General features: G+C 42.2%; 2 protein-coding genes across 2 annotated transcripts in view; one reads left to right on the plus strand and one right to left on the minus strand.

The window, feature by feature from the left end:
• The window catches only part of hibadhb (3-hydroxyisobutyrate dehydrogenase b), a 37,279-nt gene extending 30,699 nt beyond the window's left edge, over positions 1–6,580 (minus strand). Inside the window, exon 1 of the mRNA XM_076280651.1 lies at positions 6,500–6,580. Coding sequence (XP_076136766.1) covers positions 6,500–6,569 — 70 coding nt within the window. The 5' untranslated portion in view covers positions 6,570–6,580. The remainder of the gene's footprint in view (positions 1–6,499) is intronic.
• A 6,069-nt stretch (positions 6,581–12,649) lies between these two features.
• tax1bp1b (Tax1 (human T-cell leukemia virus type I) binding protein 1b) overlaps positions 12,650–22,624 on the plus strand; it is a 28,623-nt gene continuing 18,648 nt past the window's right edge. Inside the window, 2 exon segments of the mRNA XM_076280652.1 lie at positions 12,650–12,731; positions 19,361–19,558. Coding sequence (XP_076136767.1) covers positions 19,382–19,558 — 177 coding nt within the window. The 5' untranslated portion in view covers positions 12,650–12,731; positions 19,361–19,381.

Genomic DNA, 22,624 nt, shown 5'->3' on the forward strand with positions numbered 1-22,624 from the left:
GAACATACACACACACAGTCTACATTCTCCCTGAACATACACACAAACAGTCTACATTCTCCCTGAATACACACACACACACAGTCTACATTCTCACTGAACACACACAGTCTACATTCTCACTGAACACACACACACAGTCTACATTGAACACACACACACAGTCTACATTGAACACACACACACACAGTCTACATTCTCACTGAACTAGTGATGCACCGATATTGAAATTCTGGGCCGATACCGACATTTAAAATTTCACTTTGGCCGATACCGATATTTATATTTTTCTGATACACCTTAGCTGGCAAAAAAGTATTCAAAATATACTTTTTTTTCAACAAGAAAATTAGAAGAGAGAGCAGGGCTTAAAATTCATTTTTCAAAATGGGGGGAATTCCCCCCTTAGGTTCTTTATGTAAGGGGAATTTACACAATTTGGGGGGTAGGGGGCGTCAACAGTAATATTGAATATACTGTAGTGTGATCATTCACACCAATGGCCATCCTAGATTCTGCTTGACTCTCTCCACACACAGAAAATGATGGCTTGTGTTATGTTTCTATTTTATATATTTTGAAATTTGTATAAAGTGTATTTAGGTAATAATGTATAGTATTTTATAATCTGCATAATTACTAGTAGCTAAACATATTTAGTAATTTGAATACTTCATATTGATTTTCAAACTATTACACTTAGGCATATCTTTAATGTGGTGTGGTGTGATGTGTATGTGTAATTGAGTGCGTGTCACTCGAGAGTAATTAGCCTTTAGTCTCACGGTTTTAGGCTAATGAATAAAAGTTGTGCATAGTGCATAAGGATATGTGGATGCAATTCATTATGTTTTCTATGTCATTAGATAAAATAAATGTTCAAAAAACTAACAAGTAGAAGATAATCTTTCTGGGATCATAGAAGAGACAAGTGTCTTGCAATGTTCATTAATGATTTTAGTGAGCACTACTGACAGACGTGACCTGAGCAAGCGGGATATTTAACAAGGAGCTCTCTCCACATGTAAATGTTTGTCATGGTTGCGTAGCCTATTTGCGTAAGCGCAAAGTGGTTCTCTCTCTGTGTGTGTGTGACTGCAGGCTATGTTCAATTCAATTCGGTAGTTGAATTCAGGTCAATAGGTCAATAGCCCCGCATTCACGCCACTTCATGATTAGATTAACGTCATAAGACAGGCTGTAAAGTGTATGCGGAATTTCTCGCATTATGATGGCTAGAGTTGCGGGACTTGAACAAATTATGCACAATACCCTCAATCCCGCAGTGAAATTTAGGCCCAGAGAAGAACTTTAATCATAAAACTTTATTCATAAGGATTTATTCTGGTCATTGTAAGTGTCACACAGCAGAGTCTAGGCTATCCAGATCTGCCATAATTTCATGTATTAGTAGTAGCATTGATTTTATTTTGATTTGTAAAGAATTAAAATATAAAAAGAGTATTATAAAAATTCTTATATTTTGACATGTATCTCACCACAGCAAGCTCATAGCTCTACAAGCATTTCATGTGTGTGTAGGGCAGACTGTCCTGAATCTGGCAATATCATTGCCATGGTGGAGGGATTCTCTGGGGCTGAGCAATTTACAGACATGTGGTGTGCGCCTTACAGAAATAAATGCCATTTATTTATTTAGTGATTAAAAATTACCTTTCTGCGCTCCATATCTGTGACACGAACTGATCTGACCTGACTTGACCCGAGTTTACGTGTTAGCCTGTGTGTGCCTATGGTGTATGGAGTGAAGACATTGATGATTTACCCGAGCTATGCAAAATAGCTTCTAGGCTACCACATAAGGGTGAATGCATGTTACAGTAAAGGTGAGAGGGTGAATTTGCATGTTAAAGATATACTATGCAGGTTTAGGTATTTTTAGCGACTGTAGAGCTCCCTCTAGAGTCGTGATATATTCATATTTTACTCTGCTGTTGTAAATAGCAAACTTCTCATGATTTATCCCCCCTGTACACAATAAAAATACTTTTGTTGTGGAGGTGAAGGATTAACAACAGGCAAAAACTATCTCCAAAGAGCTATATCTACTGACAAGGTAATGTTTCACGATTCTCACGAGATTTGTAAGGCCGCCATTCTTGAAGTTGCATTGGTGGTTTTCTCAGTAGCGACTCGCTACATCTATGCTGTATAGCTATGCTAGGTGAACGTCTACTACAAGTTCGTTTACCATCAAATTGGCTTCGTAAAGGTGAAAATCTTGCATAGTGTTCCTTTAATGTAAAGGTGAAAATCTTGCATAGTGTTCCTTTAATGTAAAGGTGAGCGAAGCAGCTGTTCTGTTCCTCCGCTGCTCCTTTGTCCTTGACTCATACACTGATTAACTCAAGGGCATAAACAATAGGAGGTTACACTTCAACCATACACACACACACACAGAGCCAAAAGGCTGCAGCAGCAACCTGAAATTACCATGCAGCCGCACACTGATGACCACACACACACACACATAGATAAACTGGTATTGTTGCTGCCACTGAGTTCCTCATTGACTTCAGTTCCACATAGGAGCAGTATGCAATATGAGATTACAGTAGGGAGGGGGAGGGAGGTCACACACACACACACATATGCTCTTTCTCTCTCACACACACACGTATGTGCTCACACACACGAGAGTGAGTGTGCAGACGACCGATTAATCTGTCACCATATGCCTATGTTTGCAAAGAGGAGAACATTTTAATTTGAGTCACATTGAAACGTTACATTTCATTTACATGTTGACAATGAGTCGTTTTGGTTGTTGTTGGTGGCATTATTGCATCCCTTTTATGCCTACAATGCAAAATTGTTCCCTCGCAATTGGAAGCTCCTGTTGCCGCATACGCATTTCAAAACATCGCGATGTGAAATGCCGCAAAAAGCTGTTTGTGAATAGGTCTTAGTTAGTTAGGAGTCCTCTTGACTTCTTTTAAGCTGTCCCAGACTTAGGTGCTACTTTTAGGTCTAAAATGCTTCGTGAATTACTTTTAGTGAAAAAAATTAGGAGTCCTAAAGTTAGGAGTGACACGCCCATTATTTTTAGGAGTTGCTCCTAAATTCGCCAGTTAGGAGCTACTTTTAGCCTTAAAATTCTTTGTGAATACGGCCCCTGCAGAGTAAAGGTCATAGTATATATACCCACTACACCAGGGGGTGGGGACTCGCCACACACACACACAACACACACACACACACACACACACACACACACACTTCGCTTATCTCTGCAATGCCAGCTGGAGAAAATGGACACAGTGACCCCACCACATTTAAGGGCACATACGCGCGCACACTGCACACCACACAGCTAGTCACAGGTCAAACAAAAAATCAAAAATATGCAAAACATTTAATAATTGAACCTACAATAATTTCCGAAAGCCTCACTGGCTAAACGTGCAGGAGCAACGAACGACAAAAAGGGTGAAAAGGGTGAACTGGACATTTGAGAACACTGCGGATGAACATAACACTACATGGCAACGGTCCTGGTCTCAGTAATGGCCCTGGTCTCAGTAATGGTCCTGGTCAGTAACTATCATGGTCAGTGACAGTCCTGGTCAATGACAGTCCTGGTCAGGTTCCTTGTCAGGCAACATCTGCAACATTTTAATCGACTTAATATGGATTCTCCTTAGTGCACAAAGCAAGGTCCACAATGATATCTATCAGTGTTGCGCGGGTTTGGTCACAAGCGGCCCGCAGTCGCCCGATATTTTAATCAACCCGACTGCAACTCGGACCGTGAATTAGGACAAAATTATACCCGACCCGCAATCTGACCCACTTATTTATAAAATGTTATAGCCTACCATGCACTGGTAGGCTGGTTATAGCCTACCATGCACTGTGACAGTAGGCCATTTCTGTAAAACAAACGAATTTATTTGCTAAACATTATGCAGTAGAACTAGGGCCGGCGGAAGGCATGGGCATTCTGGGCAAATGGCCTGGGCGCCAAACTACCAGGGGCGCCACAGCGCAGCGAGCTATAGGTTACAACATTAAAAACACATTCGTTGTCAAATAATGACAGACGGTTTAAATGCGGGAGCAGTAAGTAATTCATTGTCAGTGATATCGGTTAAATAACAGTCATGAATGAGACGTTCAAAGCATAGTGCTGCAGAATACAGAAAAGTGCACAGGTTGAAAAACTTTTCTCCCACGTATGGGTGCTGATCTTCAGCCTGAATAGCCAGGTTGCTAGCAGTGGAACACAGCAGAGGGACGACAATGTAATAAGGTAAAATCTGAATCTCACCATGTCACCGAATCAGGGAAGCAATGAGCTCGTTTCCCCGCAATAAGATAGTCCTATCGCGGGGTGATATGAGACTGCGACACTCGAAGTGCGTTCCTAATGTCACGTTTAAATGCACACCTAACAGACGGCATCATAGGTAGTCCGATTTCCAGCCTACACTGTTTTAAGTCACAGACACAATGAACCAAAGTAACTTTTATGCATGCGCAAACCTATATGGCCTATACGTACCGGTATGGCTGTGTAGCCTGTGTACCATAAGATTTATGCCTGCAGGCGCCTGCTCACTAGCCTAGAAATCTAGATGCACCTATAGCGGCAGCAATGATAATGGCAGCAATGGGGCAGCCGTGGCCTACTGGTTAGCGCTTCGGACTTGTAACCGGAGGGTTGCCGGTTCGAACCAGTAGGCACGGCTGAAGTGCCCTTGAGCAAGGCACCTAACCCCTCACTGCTCCCCGAGCGCCGCTGTTGTTGCAGGCAGCTCACTGCGCCGGGATTAGTGTGTGCTTCACTTCACTGTGTCCTGAGTGTGTTTCACTAATTCACAGATTGGGATAAATGCAGAGACCAAATTGTGACGAGTTACTGTATGTTGGTCGTGCCTGTTTTGTGGCTGTCATACTTTTAAATGGCTTCGCAAGAAGTAGGCCTACATAGAACATAACTTGCACTACTGTCTTCTTCTTTAAGAACCTTTCTAAATATTTCCCATATATCGCTTTTCCTGGAGGGGTGTCTATTATTTTAACTTCTCGCATCTTCAGCTTCTTTACCGTCTCCATCTCTACCTCTCCACCTATGTGGCAAGTAGGTCTACTGTATGCTTCAACCAATGATATCTTTGAAAAGCAATTTTGTATTGTCATAGCATAAGTGACGTCGCTCAGCCTGCCACTTGTTGTAGCTATGTGGCATTAGCCTATCGCTCGTTTCAATTTGGGACCTTGCAGTCGGAATTGTCGTTTGTTTAGTCAAAGTCACGGTCAGCGAGATATGCGTGCCACAGACATTAGGACACACACACAGACGCTTCTTGCTTTATATATAGATTCCAACCGGACCAATTTGGCGATTATTAAGTTCCTCTGACCGCAGTTCCTGTAACTCTTTCAGCTCCTACTTCAGGGAAGGGTCTTTCGCCTTTTCCGCATAGGAACCCTTAGTGACCTAGGTCTACATTGATAGGTCCAACTTATAAATCACGCCCACTGTCAACCCAAGTTGAATGGGCAATTTGAAATTGAATGGGCAACCAAATCCTATGGCCACAATTGCCAGTGCGAATGGCAAAATCGGTTTTAGGGGAGAGTAGTTCGTAGAACTGTTTAGAAGTGGATTGTTCCTATAACTACTTATAGTTGGGAAAGGGACTATTGACTGAACCTCATTCCTGTGGACCACTGGTCACACATCCAAACAAATCAATCACTAGTCTCTGATCACACACACACACACACACATACATACATACACACACACAGGTTTCCTTGAGGCTACCAGATGTCTCAGGCCAGTGTTCAAACTATAGCCACCTGTTCCGCATAGCCCCTCAGTGTCCAGAAATTCACTGAAGCTATAGGCGTTGTTTCCGTCTCATTACTTGAATAGCTGGGATTGAGATTGAGTAGCTGGGATTGATGAACCTTTGAATGAAGGACTCATACAGTGAATTCAAAACATGCTCACAGGAAGCAATGGTAGAAGCTATTTAAAACGTGTAACTTTAAGTAGACTTATGCAAATTGACGATAACGCTACATGATGAGTTGAACGCATAACACACGTTACAAGCATTCGTCTAACTCTTGAATGCAAAGTCGTAATAAAGCTTGATTTGTGGGCGACACTGTAGTTTCCATGCTAATCACAGCACTGAAAGGTGCATGAGCTAAGCCGTTTGATTTGTGATTACAAATAACGCGTTCATTCTGACCCAACGATGAGGAACACATACAACCTGTCAATGACCTGCACTCATGACATTAGCTTACTAGCTAACCACACTAGCTATGGAAGACTGAAAAGCTGCGTGGAATGTGTATTATATTTGTACGCTAGCTTAGCACCGCTAACCAAGGCAACAATGCAGGAGACTAATAACGTTGGATAACTCCTTGCAAATCTCCTTAATACGCACGCAGTTGACACATTCTAAAGAGAGGTACAATTTAGTTAACTGTACGTGAACACTGGACACATTACCGAGAGCCAGTCCGACATGGTTGGACCACCTTCTCCATAGCTTTCGGGACCCCCTGAATACAGCGGCCATGCTTCTTTGCTCCCGACCTCGGAGACACTGACATGAGATTGGATGCTGAATGAGTGATGTACTGCCTCTCCTATCCGATAGCGAGTCCTCGGCGTCGCATCCAATGACCGGTGAGGAAGGCGGGGCATCCTGTACTGACTGGAGCAGATTGGAGTAGCCTACCTGTAGTGTCAATTGGAGTAATGTGTCAATTGGAGTAGTGTATCCAACGCCAATGACTACATTGCAACACTGTAACGACTTCAGAGAACAATCGTGTTGTGACCATAACTTATTATGACCGCCGCTAGCGAAGCTAGCGAAGCGGTCATATAGGGATTGTCAAAGTTTTTTTTTTTTTTTTTTTTTTTTTTTCCCGTCATCTACTTCCTGAAATTTTGGTCAACGATACCCGGGGCACCGAAACACCAGTGCACATGAAATTTGGTGGGTATGTAGCCCCACTAGACTTTTACGGAAAAATTTCGTTTGGTCCCCGGGGGCCACTCCCCCTCCGCGCTGGGCCCCCCGAAACCCAAAAAATGCAGTTTTTCCTCAATAACTACCTGAACCGTGGCACCGAGGATGAAGACATTTTTATGGTATGTTGGTCTCAAGGGCCCACATCAACTTAGCCCATAATCACTCATTTGTGATTTGCACCCCCCCCGGTAAAAAATGAAAATGCAATATCATTCTGCTTTAATCGCCCCTCTCTTCAGTAAAGACGTTCAGAACTGCACCAAATTTTATGTGTATGATTAACCTGACATTCTCTGGGGGTATGCCAAGTTTCGTAGAATTTCATCCATGGGGGGGTCTAAAAAATTAAGTTATGTGTACATTTAGTGACTCTACACTCATTGGCCTGTAGATGGTGGTGCACACATATACACATGCACACACACACACAGGCACCCACATACTATCGGTATTAGAACGGCCGATACATAATTACAAATTCAGTAGGATTAAAAGAAAGCCAAAATAAATATTCATCATCATCATCATGGCTGCATTTCCAGTATTGGCGATAAGTAGTCGTTTGTCCACTAGATGGCGCATCGTTGCAGTGAGACGTAATTTTGTTGGAAGTTAATCTTAAATGGGTTGGAAAGACACTATGCTTCCTACAAGGACAAGACTGTAGGCTACAGTAGTTTACCGCAGAGAACGTCTAAGGGTAGGATTATTTCTGCATGACATGTAATTCCCATTTCCTCTTGAAGCCGAAATAAATCTGAGAATGTTTATCGGACATGCTTGTTTTTTACTGCAGGTAGGCTACGTTAATCCTATCAATAGCAGAACGTAGGTAAAATAATGTTACCGTTAGCATGGTTGAGTGATGGAGGCCAATTTGATTATTGATGTATTTGTAGAAAACCATAAATGCGTTTATAAGCTACCAAGCAAATCGATAACAGCACTAATTGTATCTTTCGACTGTCATCTCATTTGCTTATGACCATAACCTAGGCTACTAACAGGAGCTAAGTGAGTTAGCCACAACACGTTCGCTATGTGATGGTTTTTTAATGGAAAATATATAGGCTACCTGAAAGATAACCTGTCTATGATCCCGTGATGATCTACAATCTCCATTTAAACCAGATGTTTTAGAGCGCACGTTGAGATGTATTCAGGGCAGGGCTGTACCTACACATATTTGTTGCACGTGCTACAAAAATCATTCTTTGCGATGAATGAGTACCAACGTTACAAGGGTCAGATACAGTTTTGCCTATGGCTATTCCGTGAGACTGAGGCGCTTTTTGTTTGTTCGAAGTGCGTGTTTAGGGTGTGAGAGGGGAGTCGATGTGCTTTGATTCCAGCTTGGTAGTTGTAGTCTATGCGATTAAAAAACACGTGTGTGTGAAGTATCCAAACAATGATAACGCTTTCATTATGGCTGCTTTAGCCACAGACCTTGAGCTACTGTACAGTGGGTTGGGTTCCGTTTAGAAGTGTCCACTTCATTCGCCCTTTCCGTGATTCACAGCTACGTGAAATGTATTACTACTGATATGCAAAACTATTAACTTTTTCGCCAAGAGGTGGCAGCTTGATACTGTAAGGTGTAAGCCATTGGTTCCAACGGAGATTTTATTTGGGTCGCCAGCATAGCCTAGCGACAATTTGTGTTGTGTAATAGGCCTAGCATAGGGCCTACCTTATATAGCTTATAGTTTGTTAACAGTCACGGTTTTGTCATAACTCCCTCTATGCATTTTTGCATTTAGAATAGCTCTAAAACCGGGGGGCGAACACGTCGCAGGGGGGGCGCCAGTGCGTGGATATCTCAATCGCAAAATTAAACAATATTTCTATCGGGCGCCTACCATGGACTAGGCTGGGTGAAAATCAAAAGATTGCGTCAAAAGATTGAGCTTAACCATTGACCTCATGGTTGCAAAATGCAAGGGAACATGAATCAGCATATTATTTGCACAAACAATAACGGAGAGTAGCTCTTCAACTTTGCCCGTTAAAATGTGTATGAACAGTCTCGCAACGCATTTCATGAAGGCCCTTTGGACATGTCAGTTATTTGCACCACTGGGAAAAACGGCATTTTGTTTTAGACTACTGGTATTTCATTTGTGCATTGACAATAAAGCTGAATATCATTTGAACTAGATGACTAAACTTATGCATATGTAGAAGAAGAAACATTCACAAAAATCCATGACATGACCTCTCTTCTTGATAGCTGTTGAAAACTGCATGGAACTGACAGGGATTGTTTTGTTTAATAATAAATAAATAAATACATTATGCTGCTACCTTCTGCTTTTCCCAAATACAATGTAGCCTACAGGTGTACCTTTCATCAGTCCAGTTGCAATGGATGGACTGTGATGAACTGCCCTACTTGTGATTGTTTAGAGATTTTAAAGGTTTTATAACAATGTTACAGATTTTTTGGCCCAGAAACAAATCTATTCACCTTTGCAGCGCCAGTAGGCTACTTTGTGTGCGGAATGTGTGCAAACACACATTTCAAACAAGCATACACAAAAGTTTCAAGAGTGGGGAATGGAGTAGAAGATGGAGACAAATTCATTAATATGATTTATTTTCGCGGAATGGATGTGCAGGACTGAGCGGCGGTCATATTTTGTACCGCTACGCGGTACATCTAGTTTGAACACATGGGTCTTTCCGTGTCAAATCAGATAAGGTTGTTGCTGCACGGTCTAAAATGTTGTTCAAACCTTGTCAATAATGGGTGCCCTAAACCAAGGCCTGTAAAATATTTCTGTTAAAATCGTATGTCTTCATATTATTTTCAGCTCTTGAAATTACTTCCACAGCCTGAAAATCATTTTGTATTATCTGCAAAGTAATGTTTGGGCATTAATATAATGAAAAGTATTATTCATAGGCAGCCCAAACTTTGTAGGGTGGAAGACAAACATGTTCTCAGTATGACTGAACCAAAAGTTTGAACGGCATTCTTAATGATTTTCTACAAGGCCCTAGATTTGGAAAAACGTGCAAAAAGAGTGACATTAAGGGTAGTATAAACTTGTTTTTGTAAGCATTTTGTATCAATCATTATTTTTTCCTTTACATACTATATTTCATTAATGTTGTACATGATATGTGGGGTAGCTAGGCACTTGAATCTATGTGAAAGTAGCTCACTTTATGGGCATTTAGTGTGATAGATAGATAGATAGATAGATAGATAGATAGATAGATAGATAGATAGATAGATACTTTATTGATCCCCAAGGAGTAATTCAAGGTCTCAGTAGCATACAGACATCACACATAACATGCACTTACAGCAGAAAAAGTAATATAAGTATATAAATATAAAAATCACTGAACAATAAAGACAGTAGAAGATAAAAACAATACTAAAATACAAAAAATACTATATCTAATATACTAAATCAAATATCCACATATGTGTGCTTAAGGATGAATAAGCATGAGGCGCTTGCAGTGACAGGGCAGGGACTGAGCCTGTGATTCTGTATGGATGGTAAGGTGCTCTGTGAGAGTGTGTGTCATGGTGATGGTGCAAATAAGTAAGTCAGTGCAACAGTGCAAGAATAAAGTCTAGAGACCAGCATAAAATAAATATGGACATATAAGAGAATAATGTAGACAATGTAATATAAAAAAAACTATAGCAGTGCAAGAATAGGTTGAAGATGAACAAATAGAGTCAAAATCATTGTTTTGTCTCAGGGACAAGAATGAAAACACATAGGTAACCAAGTATAAGTGTATTTTTGTATGAAAGAAACATGGTAATTAGCACTTTATACACAAAATGACTATAATCTGAGCTATTCCCACATTGATTGTTGTGTTCCTATCCATTAGCACTAGCATTTCAGTCCTCCTATGAACATTACCAAAAAAACAATCACACCTTGCTTTATCCTTCATGTCGATTTGTTGCAGAGACCTCAAATATTTGCTCAACATTAATAAAGTATTGTAACCTATTTGCAGACAAAGTTATGATTGATGGCACTTTGTTCAATATCTAGGGCCATATATTAAACGTTATGATTGATGGCACTTTGTTCAATATCTATAGGGCCTTAGTTATATAAAACGAATGAACATGCAGTACAAGCATTTAGCTGTCTGTCTTCCACCCTACAAAGTTGGGAATAATACTTTTCAAGATGTTAATGCCCAATCATGGCCTCCAAGATACAGCCTTTTTGAGAGAATCAAGACAAAATCAAGGGTGGAAAAATGTAGGCCAATGAAAACATTGGAATTTATCAAGGAGTGGGAACTACATGAGACTGCTGTTCATTGACTACAGCTCAGCTCTCAATACAATATCCCCCTCCAGACTGCTTTACAAGCTGGGAAACTTTGGCCTGTGCAGTGGTCTATGTGCATGGCATGGGTCTTGGACTTCCTCACAGGCAGATCCCAGGCTGTGAGAATCAGGAAACATCTCCAGCTCTCTCAACACATCTCCCTAAACACCGGCGCTCCACAAGGGTGTGTGCTTAGCCCACTGCTGTACTCCCTGTACACGAATGACTGGGCAGCTATGCACAGCTCCAACTCCATCATAACATTTGCGGGTGATACAGTAGTGCTTAGGTCCATCTCCGACAATAACGAGACTGCCTACAGGGAGGAGGTAGATAGCTGGCATCATGGTGCCAGACTAACTGCCTCCAACTTAATATCAAAACAAAGGAGCTTGTGGTGGATTTCAGGAGGGGTCAGCACTCCTATGCCCGCCTCAACATCAACGGGGCCCCAGTAGAATGTGTGAGCTGTTTTAAATATCTGGGTGTCACCATCTCTAAGGACCTTACTTGGTCTGCTCACACCCAGACTACGGCCAGAGGGAGTGGAGAGTATCCTGACGCAGTGTATGGCAGCATGGCATGGCAACAGCTGTGGGAAGGACAGAAAGGCCCTCCAAAGGGTGATCCGTGCTGCTGAGCATTGCTGCGGTTCAGCTCTCCCATCCCTGGACGAACTCCATCAGAAGAGATATTGGAGTAGGGCTATCAAGATTTTAAAAGACACCTCCCACCCCGGCAGCAGCCTATTTCAGCTGCTGAAATCAGGCAAGCGATTCAGGAGCATCATGTCTAACACAGAAAGACTCAGGAGGTTTTATCCACAAGGTGTTAGGCTCCTGAATCAAAACATGACATGCTCCCTCATGAACTGCACATGCACCTTGCACTTTAAGCCCTGGATCCACTTTTAGTGAGCACTTTTAGTAGTACAAGGATTTATTATATTTATAGGGGTAGTCTGGGGGGTATGTCTTTTATCTTATTTTAGCTTCTTATTTATTCATGTTTTAAACTTAACTTTTCCATAAAAATTCCATAACTTATTATTATACTATGTGATAGCACAGTTGGAGTGGAGTCAGGAGTTAATTTCACTGTTTGTTGTAAGTCTATGACTATGCATGTGACAAATAAAAAAACTTGAAACAAAAATATCTTACAGGTCTTAGTTTTGGGACCTAAATATTAGGTAGAGACACATTTTGACTGAGAACTAAAAGGTTCCGAGCCAATGCTCAAGTTACAAACGATCTGCGTGCTTAGGCGGAAATAACGTCATGTTGTTGTTCTGTTCCAGGAAATAAGGGATGTACGGAGGCTAGAAAGTGCGTCAATAACTTCAGCGAAATATATAGTTTGCATTTCAGCATGGAAGGAGGTAAGACATAGTTTTAAAGGTTGCAATATTTACCAACCATTCTTTAACAAAACACTCGATGTTCTTATTTATTTCATCGAGGTCATTTCACTGTTGATCACCTCTTTGTCATCTGGCTAGCGAAGAACTCTTCGGCACAAGAACAGATAGCAAGCCAACCGACCCCCTGCAAAATGTCATTCGGCCTGTTGAGACAGGGTTAGCAAGCTATCGGTAACGAGCTAACGTTTGGGTTCTCGTTGTCTAACAACACCCTTGATATGATCAGTCTTGTAACGACAGGAAGTCATTTCACATAAATGGCTTTTGTTGTTTTACCCAAGGCATATAGGTACGCGGATTGACGTTAGATGGCAAAGTCGAGGATTAATTTAACCTAGAAGCTAGCTGATATTTACTTAGCTACCTATTAATCCCATGCTAACACTAGCGAAGATGGTTGCCAGGTTCAAACTTGCTGTATTGTTTTCCTGGAAAGACGACTCCGTGTTGCGTGTTATTGGTCTGTTATAATGCGTGACAGTTGTCAAACCATGTTTGACCTTATTTTTACGACACATGTAAGGGTATGGATCGTCATACATTGTCAGTTTTACTTGCCATGTTTACCCTAACGTTAACCATACTTGGATGAGGAGATGGCATGGCGTCGCTTCACGATAACAGTTAGCTAATGGCTAGCTAACTAACCCAGCGGGTGTGTTATGATCTTTTATACAGTTAATACTCGGTAGAAACTAACTGGCATAAATGTTGTAGCGATATGTTTTAGGATCTTCAAAACGCAACTAATGACTATCTGTTACCTTGTTTATGACAAAATAATTTCCCTTATAGTCGAGGTTTGTATGTTTATGGTTATTGTTTTTGTTGTGTTTAGTTTATTAATAATTTGTATATTCTTAAATTTAGGGCATATTATTCGACTATAACCTGTTCATTTGAATGTTAATGTAATGTGTATTGATGTCATTGTAAGTTGCTTTGTTTGGACAAAAGTGTCTGTCAAGAACCATAAACATAAAATTAGCTCAGATTGAAAGATATCACACGTGACATATATGACACGTTTAAGATTAAACGGATGCTACTGCTCTTAATATCCTGGTCTTCCTGGATTAGCTGCCGCTATCAAAAGAACGGTACTTTGACTCGATATGCTTCAGAGTTTATTCATTAAGTTATTATAACAGTAACAGTGTGGTTTGTTGTGGTGAGCTCCGTGGCTTTACCGACCTCATGACGTGGGACAATAAACGCGTGTGTTGCTGGAATTTCCAGTTCGGCCTCAGAGCAGATGGAGCTTGTCAAAGTTCAAGCGCTTGTCAAAGATAGATGCCACAGATGTGCTGACGTGTATTGAGACTGTCTATCTGATTAGCACCAGTATAAAGTTCACTGTTCACTGTTAACATTTTTAGATGCATTTTTTGTGTCATTTTTCTTAGCAAAGCTCAACGAATGAGCTAATTTAGATGGCTGGGCAGGAGAGGAGCGTGGTGGTCGTGTTTCAGGAGCGTCGGTTGTTTGCCTCTGCCACAATCTTGATACGTGAGGGCGTGCTCCATGTAGCCTAGCAGTCCAGGAGGAGTGACAAGCGTGCACCTGGTTACTCTATCAGCCCGAGCGCAGCAATTGCACTTTTGCAGAATTTGCTCCAAATAGAGCTGCCTGTGCGGATTATTCTGGCTGTGTGAGCTACTTATGGCTTGCCAGGCTCTCCTGGCGTCAAGGCACTGTCTGGGAGCAGGGCATTGTGTGTGGAGCACATAGGCGCCTCTGTTCTGTATGTTTATTTTCTGTGTGTGTGCGCGTGCACGCGAGAGGGTACGGTTCAGCAGCTGATTTCTGACTGGGCTGTGTGTGTGCTGTCTGTGAGACTGAGTCACCGGCATGTGCCAGTGGTCAGACAGCTGAGTCACCTGCATGTGCCAGTGGTCAGACAGCTGAGTCTGGGCCACATCCCAGCCAGATCAGAACCACAGCCTCTCCCGAGCCAGGTCCCATCCAAGACCGACGCAGAGCCGCTGGATGCTACGCTAGCCCAGTTAGCCATTGGGGATGCTTAAGAACGCTTAGACGCTTGGGTTAAAGGAGAACTCCAGCAATTGGGGATGCTTAAGAACACGTAGACGCTTGGGTTAAAGGAGAAGAACGCGTAGACGCTTGGTTAAAGGAGAACTCTGTGTAGACGCTTGGTTAAAGGAGAACTCTGTGTAGACGCTTGGTTAAAGGAGAACTCTGTGTAGACGCTTGGTTAAAGGAGAACTCCGTAGACGCTTGGTTAAAGGAGAACTCCGTAGACGCTTGGTTAAAGGAGAACTCTGTGTAGACGCTTGGTTAAAGGAGAACTCTGTGTAGACGCTTGGTTAAAGGAGAACTCTGTGTAGACGCTTGGTTAAAGGAGAACTCCGTAGACGCTTGGTTAAAGGAGAACTCCGTAGACGCTTGGTTAAAGGAGAACTCTGTGTAGACGCTTGGTTAAAGGAGAACTCCGTAGACGCTTGGTTAAAGGAGAACTCCGTAGACGCTTGGGTTAAAGGAGAAGAACGCGTAGACGCTTGGTTAAAGGAGAACTCTGTGTAGACGCTTGGTTAAAGGAGAACTCTGTGTAGACGCTTGGTTAAAGGAGAACTCAGTAGACGCGTAGACGCTTGGGTTAAAGGAGAAAAATGCGTAGACGCTTGGTTAAAGGAGAACTTCGTAGACGCTTGGTTAAAGGAGAAGAAGGCATAGACGCTTGGTTAAAGGAGAACTCTGTGTAGACGCTTGGTTAAAGGAGAACTCTGTGTAGACGCTTGGTTAAAGGTGCCATGTGTAATGTCTGCCAAAAATCAATTCATACTCCACATTACATAAAAGATGGGGGCAGTATACCTCCAAAAAGTGAGTTGGTCTGCGCTAGAGTAACAACCGAGACACGTGTATTGCAGTTTGGCTGGCGGTTATGTTGCCCGCATACCGCCTCCCATGGCCGAAACTGGTATTATGACACCTGTTGGGCTGTGGCTAGTAATTTAGCATGCTAATTCAGGTTGATATCTCTGCAGCACTATACCTTGTCATTTTTTTAATGACATCATCGTCCTTATTTCTTCTCATTCTTTTGATGCGTGTAGCTAATTTTTTGGATATTTTTACCTCAATTCTTACACATGGCACCTTTAAAGGAGAACTCCGTAGACGCGTAGACGCTTGGTTAAAGGAGAACTCCGTAGACGCTTGGGTTAAAGGAGAAGAATGCGTAGACGCTTTGCCCCCGGAGGACTACCAATGAAGTATGGAGCTACTTTGATGCCCAAGGCACCCCCATCGAAAAACTGTTGGTAGCATCGGCTAACTAGCGCCAGATTGAGTGCAGGGGACAAGCCGAGATAAGCTATGAGACATACGTTCACACTCGGTATCATGTTTCAACACACTTTAGGTCAATATCACACCGGAATTCTCCTTTAAAGGAGAACTCCGTAGACACTTGGATTAAAGGAGAACTCCTGACATTTTTCACAGATTTCTGTTTCTCAAGGTCACCGTGTGCTGGTGGTACAAAAACAATCGGTGCTACCTAGCTTGAGTTGCTGGCCAGGCAGCTACAGGGATACACTCTGGGGGCATCTTTAAAATCATGCCCTCCGAGTGTAGCACTGTAGTTCAGTGCAGTGCTCTATTAGGGACCAGCTAGCCCCAAAGTTACCAGGGTAAGCCAGTTACCCCGCTTCATAGTACCACCCTGTGGGTATTGTTAGTTAACAATAGCCCAACAAACATGCTTGCTGAAGTTATTTGTTTGTGATGGACAATCCTGGCTATTGGGTGAGAGTATTCCCCCCCATTGCTATCTAATTTGCCGGGGATGTAATGGTGCCTTCATACTAGTATCGGAATAACGGAACAATGGGGAAAAAACACAGAAATAGTGCGTTCAAAGTATCGAAATAATGGAACAATGGGGAAAAACAGCAGAAAAGTTCTTGTGAATGCCACCTCATGTGTTAACAAAACCTGCGAAACTTAACAGAGTTTCCCAAGTATGGACTTGTCATCACTTCGTCGCTCAGTTGTAGTCCTTGTGGACTTTCATGTCCAGCGATTTCAATATGAACTTGAGGACATAATATTGGGCTTTGGGAAACACAACATTTTCTCACATTTTATCGATCAAACATCTAATCAATTTATGTAGAAAATAATGAAGAGATTAATTGACCCAAAATAGCCGTTAGTTGGAGCCCCAGAACCACGTTGCAGCAGGGGAAGTGGGGGCTTCCTGAATGACCGCTGGCTGGAAAGATACCTTGGAAAACCCTGTAAACTTAGGGATGCCTCCTCAGTGTGTGTGTGTGTGTGTGTGTGTGTGTGTGTGTGTGTGTGTGTGTGTGTGTGAAGAATGATAAAGACTGATAAAGACGTTTAGGAAAAGCAGACATAAAGAATAAAAATGTTTAAGAGGGTATTAGCCACTTTGGAGGGTGGGGGGATTTTCAAGCCCTATCTGCCCCCCCCCCACCCCAGCTAAATGGTAACGACGACAACAACAATGTTACAAAAGCATTTTGGCACAAGGAGTTTCCTCCTGGCCCCCTGGATCTCATACTTTGTACACATAAATGAAGCCCTAACAGTGCTTTCATTCCTTAAGGCCACATGCTCCAGTGCTTCCATTCCCATAGGGAACACGGTAGTGTTGTCACGATACCAAAATTATGACTTCGATACGATACCTACCATAAATATCACGATGCTCGATACTAAAACGATACTACGGCGAAATCCTAAGATATCTGGAGAAGAAAGGACTCATACCTCCTCCAAGTGTATTGAGTCATTTGTGTTAAATTTGGTGCACTTTTGTAGTGTGTAGGTCAATTCTGGGTTCTAAACTTCTAAACTTCCTACATAATTATTATTTTTTTATAGTCAGTAAAATAGTAGGCCTACTTTGTGTGATTAAGTCCTTTATTGTTTGTTATAGTTCATTTGACAAATGACAAACTATGAACTCAGTAAATTCCTGATGATTAATTAGATATTAATGAATGAATTAATACATAAATCATGAATTAATTCATGTACCCTTACCGTAAAGTGTAACTTACTCTGAGACTACACGCATTACCAACTTAATTCGCTTCAATTGTGTAAAATGTAATGTAAATCAGGTTTTATGGCCAAGTATACTTTGGTATACAAGGAATTTGGTCTCTGCATGTATCCCATCCGTGAATTAGTGAACACACAGGTCACACATTGAAGCACACATTAACCTGGAGCAGTGAGTAAAATAGTAGGCCTACTTTGTGTGATTAAGTCCTTTATTGTTTGTTAATTTACATTTATTGTGTTGTGTTTTGGCAATAAAGTAGCTTTAAATAGCCACTAGGCTAGGCACAAACTAGGCTAGATCAAGGTCAGTGTTAAAATGACTGCATGCAAATCACTGAATGCTATGCAGAGGGGCCTAATCTTTAGGCCATCTGATGTACAGTAGGCTACCCTAGGCCTTCCCGTGTTCATGGGATTTCTTTGACAGTTGCAAAGGGGAAAATGTGAGGATAGTCTTCTTTGCACCCAGTGTACAAGTACGACGTTCCAACCACTCAGGTCTTCGTCAGATAGGCCTACACCATTACCTGTTGCAATATATATGTGTGCATTCCTACATTACGTCTATTTCTTTGATAACACGATTTGCTACCATGTAACAATAAGCCGCTATTATTATTAGGACTCAACACGCTTTGGTGGTATGCTGTGGGCTTTAATTAGCGCATTTCGGGTAGCCTATCCTACATCTGGGCAATAATTATTGAACAAATTGCAGTCTAACTGCCATGACAAATATTACCAGTAGCAGGCTACTGACCGAACATGAAATAGATCGTTTACAAGTTATGGTAATGTTGGCCCTATGATTACAGCTCGTTATGTCTCGTCAAAATGATTACAGCTCGTTATGTCTCGTCAAAATTCATGGATGAAGGAAGGTTCGCTTTATCCCAGATAACCATACTCGTTTCACTTAGGCTAGACTAAAACATAAGAGAATAACTTGGCACTAACCATGTAGTCGTGTTTTATATAGCATAATCGTTAACCTGTCGTTCTTTGAACTCTTTAAAAATGTTGGGATATGTCTGCGAGGTGTTTAGCCAAGTTCCATGCGTAGCCTACTGCTTTTAAATGACTTTGTGTACCTGATGGTTTGCCTTCACTATTCGCGATGTATCCGAAATAGTTGCAGATTTCACTGCACCTTTTGTTTTATCCATGATCCACAAGGCCTAGAACTGTCAGCAAAGAACTATGTTGACGTTGGCTGCCCACTCACTCACTCAGAGCTGCCTGCTTAGACACGCCTACTTGCCTAGATGCGTGCAAGGAGCAGTGAGAGCAGCAGTTCACACAGACACAGAACGTTATTATTTTAATAAAGTATCGATTCTAAAAACGTCTGAAATCGTATCGTTTTTTGCGTGAAGGCATCGCGATACCTTTTTAGTATCGATACACCGTGCAACACTAGAACACAGTGATGAGATGTGATGTAACCTTACCTGTGGAGTTGGAATGTAAATGTAAAATGCACAAGCTCTAATGTTTTGTGTGTGTGTGTGTGTGTGTGTGTGTAGGCTTCTCCTCTGCCTAAAAGAATGGCCTTGCATCAGGAGCGACCCTCTGCCAGCAGCACCATGGAAACGTCAAACTTTGCTCATGTGATCTTCCAGAACGTGGGGAAGAGCTACCTGCCCCACGCCGCCCTTGAGTGCCACTACACCCTCACACAGTTCATCAAGCCGCACCCCAAAGACTGGGTTGGCATCTTCAAGGTACAACACACACACATACACACACACAGAGCAACTCAATGTGTTTTACAATGTGTAAAGAGTATAAAAATAACGTAAAAAGTACGGTAGGTTAAAAGGTAAATAAAAATAGAATAAAACGGCATAAAAACAGTATCTATAAAAATAAATTAAAAGACAAAAATCAACTAAATTGAAAACAGTGAAACAGAAAATGCAGTTAAAACATAAAATACAGCATTAAAAGCAATAAAACAGAAATTGCAATTAAAGCAGGAGTGTAATTGTTCATACAGGAGAGAAGCCATAACGTATTATGATAAAATGCAAATAGAATATAATAGAAATAAAATAACAAACACACACAGAAAAAAACAGTCACACATTTGCGCGCTCTCTCACCCTCATGCAGTTCATGAAGCTACATGCCAAAGACGGCGTTGTCATTTTCAAGGTGCAGCACACGAGTGCGTGAGTGTGTGCGTGCGTCTGAGTGCTGCTGTTGTTTGCTCCTCTGAGATCAGCCTGAGACGTGCATGCGTGTGTGCGTGTGTGCGTGCGTGTGTGCGTGTGTGCGTGCGTCTGAGTGCTGCTGTTGTTTGCTCCTCTAAGATCAGCCTGAGACGTGCGTGCGTCTGAGTGCTGCTGTTGTTTGCTCCTCTAAGATCAGTCTGAGACGTATGCGTGCGTGCGTGCATCTGAGTGCTGCTGTTGTTTGCTCCTCTGAGATCAGCCTGAGACGTGTGAAGTATCAGCATGCATTGCCAAGATCTATAACCTTGCACTATCAAGAGTTTTATGAGTTTAATGGGAGTTTAATAACGCTGTGTGCGTGCGCGTGCATGTTCATGGACTGTAAAGGATGAATGGCTTTGGCAGTGCAGGCTGCTGGATAGATGTTTCCAGGACAAATGATTATGCCCATTGAGAAGACTGGCCATCTGTATCATATGAAGGTATATTTGGTGCAGAAGTGCCGAGCACATTTAACTGCAGATTTTGCATGCACACACTAAAGTCATAAATGTGTACCTCCCCGAGGTAACAGTGAGGTGATTACCTCGGGCGGCAGTGAGGGGTTAGATGCCTTGCTTAAGGGCACTTCAGCCGTGCCTACTGGTCGGGGTTCGAACCGGCAACCTTCCGGTAACAAGTCTGAAACGCTAAGGCACGGCTATAGACACTATACAAACGGATAACCCCGTCATTGTAACCAAAATATGTCTGAGTTTATTTGCAAAGCTTATGTCAGTGAACTAGCATGTTGCTAATCCCCACAGTAGGCTGCTTGAAACACCGACTATCAACACACAGGACGGGTTGACCAATCGCAGTCCTTGCAGTCTGCGTCGTCTCGACGAGAAGTTAAAATTAGCATAAATTAAGCATAAAATAGGCTTAACTGTGTATAACTGTTCAAATAATAGACGAGTGCAAATGCATGTAGGCTATACTCTGCTAGGTTTTAGTAATGCAAAGTTTAGTGGAATACCTGTTCCATACGGCAAGCAGGTTTCTACAAATGCGCTGCTGATTATGAAAATACTGATGAGCTGTTTAAAATTGCGCTGCTCACTGTTAAAGGGAATGACCGATTCTCATTGGTTTAAATGATGTTACGGCCAAAACACACCCATGACTGATTAAGGAACCTAGGAATGTCTTGTTGCGCCATCCGCCCAACGTTTAATAACAAAAACACTCCCAATGTGGACTAGACATCCCACTGCACGAGTAGCCTAGTCGAAATTGACAAGCAGCTGTAACGAAGCATGCTAAGCTCGACATCCAAACAGTATTCTAACGTTAGCTTAGAGATACGGCTTGATTGCATAACTTAACTTAGTTTAATCCTCCAATTTACTATGTTGTGATAAGACCTTAGCAGGGTTAATTTGAATGCAGCAGTTTTTAACAAATTTGCGCAGCATGGTCACGATGCTAAGCGGATTTTTAGCAATGTTTCTGTGCCAACTAGCCTGACGAGCCAGACCCACATTAAAATGTAGGGTCTGGGAACTCACCGTTCGCAGTGCTCAGTCCGAGGGGCGGATAATCAGTTGTCTTTCAAATTCCCTCTGCACGCAATAGGACAGCGGCAGCGCTATGAGTCCCATGCGTTTCCCACCAGCTGAGCTAGTTGGCTAGTTTAAACGTTTGCCAACTTAATAAAAGCATAACTCGTGTCACACTGTTCGCCAGCATGCAGCAACATCCATCTTATTTGTTTTCAAGTAGCAGGGAATTCAAGCCAAACCGTTGCAACTCTGCCATCAATCATTATGTTAAGCCCACCTAACGACTCTATACGTGATTTCATTGGCCTGATTAAGTTTCGATTTCTGGAGCTCACAAGCAAACGGAGAGTTGCTAGACTAGCCCTTGCTGCCGCTAGGGGCGCTTCTAGATTTCTAGGCTATGTGCCAACAACAATCCTTCAACAATTGTTGATGTTGATTTTATAGCGGCCCGCCACAGATTAGACAATGTATAGGAAACACTGCACACATAGTACATAACAGACACAGACACACACACACACAGACACACACACAGATAGCTCTGGTAATGCAGACCGTTTAATAATTAGTTGTACACACACACACTCGCATACACCCTCGCACACAATCATACACACACTGATGGCAATGGTCACACACACACACACACACACACACACATGCACACATGCACCACACATTCACAGGTTTATATTGGATTGGGATGACATTGCTGCTTGAGGCTGTCCACACGCCATTATATAAACTACTGTACTGAGACTTAAGCAATGAACTCAGACGTGTGTGTGTGCGTGTGTGTGTGTGTGTGTGTGTGTTTGTGTGTGTGTTTGTGTGTGTGTTCATGAGAGAGGTCTTCGCTTTGCAGAGGAACTCTGTTTATGAAGTGTGTGTGTGTGTTTGTGTGTGTGTGTGTGTGTTTGGCGTTGTGTGTATGTGTCTGTGAGATTTGGCAGGTTGTGTATAGTGGAGTTGTCCCAGACGGAATCAGTTATGAGCGCATAAAACACCACACACACACACACTGGCAGCCACGCATGAGGATACTTCTACAGTAAGAGGGAGAGAG

Source organism: Alosa pseudoharengus, unplaced genomic scaffold, assembly GCF_046254945.1.
Source record: "Alosa pseudoharengus isolate Yale_2024_CS ecotype anadromous, Long Island Sound unplaced genomic scaffold, YU_APseudo_1.1 YU_APseudo_1.1_scf_12, whole genome shotgun sequence".
NCBI lineage: Eukaryota > Metazoa > Chordata > Actinopteri > Clupeiformes > Clupeidae > Alosa > Alosa pseudoharengus.